This window comes from Otolemur garnettii, unplaced genomic scaffold, assembly GCF_000181295.1.
Source record: "Otolemur garnettii isolate 467f Iridium unplaced genomic scaffold, OtoGar3 scaffold00001, whole genome shotgun sequence".
Lineage (NCBI taxonomy): Eukaryota > Metazoa > Chordata > Mammalia > Primates > Galagidae > Otolemur > Otolemur garnettii.
This window is the reverse complement of record NW_003852396.1, coordinates 25148876-25157571: the sequence shown is the minus strand read 5'-3', so window position 1 is coordinate 25157571 and position 8696 is coordinate 25148876. Positions and strand designations below refer to the sequence as shown.

General features: G+C 38.8%; 1 protein-coding gene across 1 annotated transcript in view; it reads right to left on the bottom strand.

Annotated features, from left to right (window-relative positions):
* GDPD4 (glycerophosphodiester phosphodiesterase domain containing 4) overlaps positions 1-5091 on the bottom strand; it is a 112777-nt gene extending 107686 nt beyond the window's left edge. The window contains exons 1-2 of the mRNA XM_003781353.1: positions 4900-5091; positions 1039-1142 (exon numbers count right to left, since the gene is read on the bottom strand). Of these exons, the coding sequence (XP_003781401.1) occupies positions 1039-1142; positions 4900-5091 (296 nt within the window). The remainder of the gene's footprint in view (positions 1-1038; positions 1143-4899) is intronic.
* Between the last annotated feature and the right edge of the window lie 3605 nt (positions 5092-8696).

The following is an 8696-nucleotide window of genomic DNA, read 5'->3' as shown; positions in this document are numbered from 1 at the left end:
AAAAAAAAAAAAAAAAGAATGAGACTAATCCTTGGGGCTCTAGTGGTTTAAAAAAAAAACTGAGACTAAGCAGATACTATACTTTCTAACTTCTTACATTTCTTTTTCTTTTTTTTTCTTTTTTTTTGAGACACAGTCTCATTATGTCATCCTCAGTAGAGTGCTGTAGTGTCACAACTCACAGCAACCTAAAACTCCTGGGCTTAAGCAATTCTCTTGCCTCAGCCTCCCAGTAGCTGTGACTACAGACGCCTGTCACAACGCCCAGCTATTTTTTGTTGCAGTTGTCATTGTTGTTAAGCTGGCCTGGGCCAGGTTCAAACCTGCCAGCCTCAGTGTACGTAGCTATTGCCGAAACCACTGTGCTATAGGCGCTGAGCCAGTTTCTTATATTTCTTTACATTTAAAATAAAAAAAGAACAGCAGGAAGAGACAGTAGTGGTAGGAAAAGTAGAGGACAGAGATGATGAAGACCTTCTAGTGTAGACATCAGTAATCCAGTCAAAGGAACTGAGGACAAGATGCCAGAGAATCATTGTTTGTGTAGAACAGTGATTTTCAACCAGTGGGTGTACTGTGAAAATTTTCAAAGATCATTAATTAAATTATTTTTGAAAAAAGTTCAAAGCACAGTTAAGTATATACTTTTCATTTTTGCTCTTTTTTTCTTTTGATCAACATAATTTAAGTGTGACGTGGAAGTTTAATTACAGGTTCAAGTGTGCTGTGGGATAAAAACATTTGAAAAACACTGATGTAGAAGAACTGGGGACATTGGAAAGAGAAAGCTTCCCGCTGAGCCAGATTTGGTCTAAGTGTGAGACGGAGCACAGGTGGAAGGAAGGATTCCTACACTAGATTAGGGTGCTAAGCATCCTACCGTTGCTCCAGAGGCAGGCCTCTCACCTACAACTGGTGGAAAGTCCAGTCTTCTCTACTCTCTAATGCCAGCAGATCTTTTCAACCTGAGGCAGAATCCAGGTGGCTATCAGACCAAATAGCACTTACTTAAATCAAAGTACAAAAAGTGAAACTCACCAGTCAAAGCCATTGTATTCATTTGAGGTTTCTATCCACAGGAACAGCCAAATCCCAGACAAGACAAATGAAATTATCAGGAATGGGTAAAATAATCGCTCTTGCTGGGAAGAGAAAGAAGTCTAACTTAGGTCTGTTTATCCATGTAAACTCAGAAATTTCTGTATACACCTTGCCAAAGGTCAATATAGTTAGCATGCCATGCATTACCCTCCCCCGGGCTAGAGAGACCACTCTCTTCTTTTTACCCCTACCGAATCTTATATATGCATATTATAACACTTATTAGACTGAACTGTAATTCTGTGTTTATATGTTTGTATCTAATGCTACACTGTTTCTTCTATGAGGAAAAGGAACTTCTCTTACACATCTGTGTATTGCCAATATCTAGCATAGTTTTTTTTCTAACATAGTTTCTTGAATTCAGCTGGCTCTCAACAGGTATCTGTTGAGTTCATCCACTTCTGCAGCTGCCAAATGTCTATTCAGTGATTCATTCGTTGAGTAATTCATTCATTATTCCTAGGTTCACTTAGTAATTTATCTACCCAATTGGGGGAGAAAAGGGGAATCAGAGTTATGAAATAAACACCTTTGAGTAGCTATTTTATGCCAGTACAATACTAGGGACTTCACAAACTGCTTTCATTTAATCTGTCATAACAGCCTTCTGAGTTAGGTATTGTTAACCTCATGTTGCAGAAGGAAGCTCAGAGAAGTAAAGAAATTGGCTCAAGATCACACAGCCAAGAAGTAGCAGGGATAGGACTAGAACCAAGATCAGTATGCAGGATATCCTTATGGAGGAGGTAGTCACACTGACCCTTAGAGGAAACTCCCACACTGAAAATCAAATCACAAACTAGCCATGCTACAAGTTGCCAAACCTTCCTGGGAGGACTAGGCTTGGATTGCCCTCAAATTTGTAATCTTAAAGGCCTTGGTATAAATAAATAAGAAATTCTTTCTACCTCTTTAGGATGTAGTTTTTAATCTGTTAAAATTAGGTAGAATAATCCCTGCCCAACTTCTGAGATTATTGTGAGGAGTAAGAATAAAAATATAAAATGGAAAACATATAAAGGGCATTCCAAAAAGCTGAAGAGACACTCTACAGATTATCAAGGTAGAAAACTCTCACCCTCTCAGTGCAAGAGGTTAAAGAGCACAGGATTTGACGCAGGTCTTATACACATACTTCACACAAAACTTGTGCAGACTTATAAAAACATACATCAGATGTCACTCTCCTGCCCAAACCGTCTCAGAGCTTTCTCCTGTACTACCACATTATCCAAAATGCCTTCCACGGCCCACAAAATTCTACATAGTCAACCCTGCCCATCCCTGACCTCATACCCTCCTACATTTTGAGTCCATCTCCGAATGTCAGTCACACGGGGCCTTCTTTCTGTTTCTAGAACACAACTAAATTTGATCCCACCTCAGGAGCTTGGTTACTTGCTGGATCCTCTGCCTAGAATACTTCTGCCCCCAGATACACACATGGAAAAGGATCAAATGACATGATTTCAAAGAGGTCTTCTCTAACCACTCTCCCATTCCAGCTACTGACACATTGTCCTATTATCTTCAAAGCTCTTATCACTATGCAAGATTATCTTTCTCATTTGTTATTACCTAACTCATCCCACTAGAATGTAAGCTGCAGGAAGGCCAGCGGTCTTAGCTGTCTTAGTCACTGCGGCACATATTAAATGTTTAATATATTTTTTTAAAATAAACCATTTCCTTTTTTGATTCTTATCATTGCCCTGTTGGCTCAAAAATTTTCAAAGCCTCCTTCCTGTTCACAGGATAAAGTTCAAATATTTTAATTTGATCTAAAAATGCTTCATAATTTGATGAAAATATTCCTTTGCAGCCCTACTACTATTTATTCCCTTACATGTTTCTACATTTAACAATGGAATTTCATTTTTCCCTAAATATACCACTGTGCTGCTCTATCTCTGAATGTTTGTTTACCTTATTGCCTCCACCTAAATAGAATTTCCTGCACCAGTATTTCAATATGTCACTTCCACAATTCAGTGACTCCAACACAGCAAGTCAGTAGGAGCTATTATTTATTGAGTGCTAATTGCATACCAAGTCCAATTTGAAGTTTTTCCACATATTACCTCTTCTATCTTCACAGTAAATCCTGGAGGTGGGTACTATTGTTATTATGTCCAATACTCAAATAGGGACTCTGAAGCACCAGGCTGTTAAGTAACTTGCCCAATCTCCCACAGTGATGGAACTCTAATTTGGAGATAGTGAGTAATGAAGCCATAATTTGAACTGGGTAGTCTTTCCCCAGAACACATGATTTTATGAGCACTTATGCCATCTGACATACTCCCTCTCCAAGGCAGAAAGGACTTAAGAATTAGCTAGGGCCTGGCAGCACCTGAGGCTCAAGGAGTAGGGTGCCAGCCCCATATACTGGAGGTGGCACGTTCAAACCCGGCCCTGGCCAAAAACTGCGGGGAAAAAAAAATTATCTAGGGCCTTTGAGCATTATATAGTTAAAACCTGGCCCTGGCCAAAAACTGCAAAAAAAAAAAAAAAAAGAAGAAGAAGAAGAATTGTCTAGGGCCTTAGAGTATTATATAGTTTAATTCCCTAGCTATAAAAAGGCTCACATGATCAGCCCAAAGGCAAAGTAGGAATTGGAACCCATTTACACTCCCAGGCTCTGGTCCAGGGACTTTTTTTCCTTGATATTACACTATCTCAAATGTTACCTTTCCTATGAAGCCTCCATATATCCTTTCCAGCTCTGACATGACTTACCACCTCATCCCTAAGTTCTAAGGACTCTACCCTCTCTTTTCCGCTTCTACCATCACTATTCTAATCCAGACCAACAACGTTCTTTCTCTTTGAAGAGGTCTCCCTGCATGTGTTTTGTTGTTTCCAATATAACCTACACATAATCAAATAATCATCCCCAAAATGACTCAACCACATCATCAGCTTAAAATTTTTAGGAACTCTTTATTCCCTACATGGCAGAAGTTAAGTTCCTAACTCTATATAACATCTGACCCATCTCCTTCTCTAGTTTTACTTTCCATCACTTCTCCATTCATATCCACTGCTCCATCTAAAATATATACCAACCTCCAAACTCACCAGGCCCTTTGAAGCCTCCTTCAATAGCATTTCTTCCATAATCCCCAATTCTTCGCCTATCCAATTCCTACTCACCCTTCACCTTCTAAATAAAGTTATCTTTGGCCTCTCTCTTGGAATGTGGCTGCAAGTCCATGTATGTAGACAATTACAGCACTTTTCGCACTATATGGAGATTGTGTGTGTACTTGTCTTTCCCCAGTAGACTGAATTCCTTGAAAGCAGGATCCATGCCTGAAGTATTCAGACTCACAGCTAGTTGCCCCTTCTCTTTCTATCCTCTTTCATATGGAATTACTTAGGGTTAGCTTCAAATACAAACAACAAAACATTCAAAAGAACCATGGCAGGAGCTGGGTGCAGATATTAAAGTACATCCGCTGGTCTCTACCAGTTTTTCTCACCCCTCTGCAGTAGGAGAAAGTTGTTCTCATACCAAAGGAATTTTGAAATAAGGTGTGAATCCAGGGGTGAGGGGAATAAATTACTTCAGGCATGGATCCTGAAAGAAAAGGAAAGAATAAAGTGAAAGAAAAAGAAGAAAGCAAGAACATGTTTCATTAGTTTAACATTGGTACATTACTTTCATGGAAGAAATGAAGCCCTAGCATTCCCAGTCCTAGAGACTCTAACGAGTCCCCATGGGTCCAGGGCCCAGCCCATGCTCCCCACATATGAGAAAGTGTGGACTAGCTCCTTCTCCGCTCTTTGTACCAGAGTGCAGCAACAGGATCCAAATTTAGTTTTTTTCAATGTTCTGAAATTACAGTGACAACTGTAGCAGACAGTAAGGAAGGTGACATAGCTCTGGTGTCTGAAGACGTGTGCAATTCGTTGATTAAAGTTTTCAGGGCTTTGTGTCTTTTTTGGGCTCGGGGGCTGAATCCTGTTGGTCTTCTTAAGCATGATTCACTCTATTGCTGGAAGGACAAATAAAAAAATCAGGATCTAGTATATCTCCCCTTAATGTACTCTACCCCCCTTCTATGGAAAATCCTATCAAGGGTAGATGAATAGGAAAAACCATTTACAACTGAGGATAATACACTGGATTCAGGTCAGAAGAACAGAGGTTCATCCTACTTTCCCCACTGACTTGTGAAGGATATAGTGTGATCACTGGACCACTTTAAGTTTAGCTTTCTCATTTCCAAAATGGGCCCATATTTCCTATCATTACCAACTAAGAGATGCTGCAAGCATCAAATTAGATAATATATACATGAATATGCTTTGCAAACTGTAATATGCTCTTAAAATAACTTGAAAAGTTATAGGCATGGGCAAACTATATGAAAAGTACAATCCCTGACTAATAGGTAACTTACACAGCTGGTTGCCCCTTCCCTTTCTATCATCTCTCATATGGAACAGTCAAGGTTAGTTTCAAATATGAGCAATGAAACATTCAAAAGAACAATGGCAGTAGTTGGGTGCAGTGGCTCATGCCTATAATCAATCCCAGTACTTTGGGAGACCAAAGCAGAAGGATCACTTGAGGCTGGGAGTTCTTGACCAGCCTGAGAAAAATAATGAGACCCCCTCTCTAAAGAAAAAGAGAGAGAGAACGAAAATGAGAGAGAATACGTATGTGCATGTACATGCAATGGCTGAAATAAGACAAGTTTATTTTTCCATATACCAACAAAAAATTTCAGGGATAGAAAGAACAAAATAAGTGGTATGTGGCTTCACAATGGCATCAAGAACCCAGGAATATTCCATCTTGCTGTTCCACCATCCCCAGTACAGGAGTTCTTTCTTAGTGTCCAAAATGTTTACTCAAGCTATCAGCGTCACTCACAAATCTAACTAGGAGAAAGGACAAAAGTACAAAGAAGAAAGGAACCCCTGATTTTAAGGTTATTTATAGAAATTGAATGTGACATTCCACTGGCAAGGGTTTTCTTACTAGAAAAAGAAGAGGGGGACAGATATTAAGGGACATGTAGTAGTCACCACATTTTCTCCTCCCATTGTGGTTAAGAGACCGTTGTTCTCATATCAAAGAAATTTTGAGATAATGTGTGAATTTGGCGCTGGGGGAGAACAAATGACTTTAGAAAAAGCAAACACGGACTCAGCGCCTGTAGCTCAAGTGGCTGAGGCACGAGCCACATACACCAGAGCTGGCAGGTTTGAATCCAGGCCGAGCCTGACAAACAACAATAACAACTACAACCAAAAAATAGCCAGGTATTGTGGTGGGCACCTGTGGTCCCAGCTACTAGGGAAGCTGAGGCAAGAGAATTGTTTAAGCCCAAGATTTGGAGGTTGCTGTGAGCTGTGATGCTACAGCACTCTACCCAGGGTGATAGCTTGAAGCTCTGTCTCAAAAAAAAAAAGAGAGAGAAAACAAAGATGAATAGTCTTCAAGGACCTGATTCCAGGAAATAGTTCCTACTCCTGAAAACTTTCTGTCAGACTCCACTTTGTTTTTTGTACAAGTCACTCCATTGTTGTAGTTAAGAGTCCATGATCTGAACTTCCAGTTTGACCAAAATTTAGTTAAGAGGATTATAGTTGACCTTCTACCTTAAGTAACTAAAAAAACTGAGAAAAATATAAAACAACACAAAAGCAGATGCTGGAACAATCTCCAAGGCTCTGATAAGGCTGGAAACGGTATTTCCATCAATCAGAGCAAAAACACCCTTCATAATACGTGGGGCATTAGGTGTAGAATAGTGTCACCTCAGTAGTGGGGAAATATTAGGCCTAAATTAAAGGCTGCTATGGTCTGACTTAATGAAGCTTACAGGTGACTTTTGAAAGAAGTCAAAATGTTCCCAAGTATCTTTAGTGTGTTCTGAAACAAAGCCCAAGAATATATTTTTAAAATAGAGCAGTAGCCAACAAAGTGAAACTTATAATGCCTACTATATAATCGAAAATTACCAGACATATAAAAAAGCAAGAAAGCATTACCTGGAGGAAAAAAAATTAATCAAGCAACAAAAGCTAAGAAATGTCTGAGATGTTTTAATTAGTAGGCAAGGACTTTAAAATATTATAACTATATTTGCACATGTTCATTGAAGGAAAATGAGTATATAAAGGAAAGACATGGAAAAATTTTTTTTAATCTAAACTGAACTTGTAGAGATGAAATATACAATATCTGAGATGAAAAATACACTTCCAGGATTAAAAGAAAATTACACATTGCATAAGGAAAAATTACAGAATTTGAGAATTTAAAGAATAAAATGAAAAGAGCAACAACTATTGGCAATCTAATACACAGCTGATTAGAGTCCATGAAAGAGGGGAGAGACAAAATAAGGGGAGGAAAACAATATTTGAAGAATCAACAGATAAAATTTTTCCAAATTTGGTGAAAGCCATAAACCCATAGGTTCAAGGAGCAGAATAAATCCTAAGGAAAAGACACACATAGAAACTAAAATATGTGGTACAACTAAATTGCTTACAAGTACAAGTAAAGAGAAAATCTCAAAACCAGCCAGAGAAAAAAGACACTCCATACAGAGGAACAAAGAATGACTTCTTCATGTTCTTTCAACAAGGATGACTTTAGTTGAAAACAATAAAAGCCAGATGACAGTGGAGCAACAACTTTAAGAACTAAAGAAAGAAAAACAAAACACTCTATCTTAACCTAGAATTCTATACTCAGCAAAAAAATAAATTTTAAAAAAGTGACATAAAGACATTTTCAGATACTCAAAACTGGAAGAATTAATCACCAGGTGACCTATACTACAAGAAATATGAAGATCAGTGGGAAAAGGGGGCAAGAGGGCAGACTGGAAGCAGCCTGCACTTGACTCTCCCAAGAAGAGAACCAAAGTTTGAGAAGAGAATCAGTTACCGAGGTTTACCCACAGATGGACCATCTGGGAGAAAGCACCATGAGTCATCAGAGAAAAAAACAGAGAAACCTAAAAAGGGAAGAAAGAAGCAGGATAATCTGCTAAGCAAGATTAGAAGGTACATGGAAAAAGCATCTACACATGAGGAAGGGTTAGAGAAAAGATCTCTGGGGCTCCCCGGAGACACTGCAACCCAAGATTTGGGGAGAACTCTGAACTGATCACAAATCTGCTTGGAGATGTGCAACGGCACTGCACTGGGGTGGGGCATAGTAGGGTCCCTCCAGCTTGAGGTCTCATGTCACTGCTAATATTAATATTATCACTCAATATAAATGGTCTGACCACCACTCAAAAGATATACACAGATTGAATGGGTGAAAAAACACATACTATAGCATATAGTATCTTCAGGAAACACATCAAACCCACATGGAGTCACATAGACTCATCATAAAGGGATGGAAAGAAATATTTCACACAAACAGAAACCAAGAGAACAGGTGTAGCCATTCTTATACCAAATAAAATTGATTTTAAATCAACAATGCTAAAGACAGACAAGGATAGTCATTATGCAATGGTAAAGGGAGAAATTCAACAGGAAAATATAACAATCCCAAAACATAATGCAACCCAAGAGCTCTTAGATTAATAAAACAATTTTTACGGCTC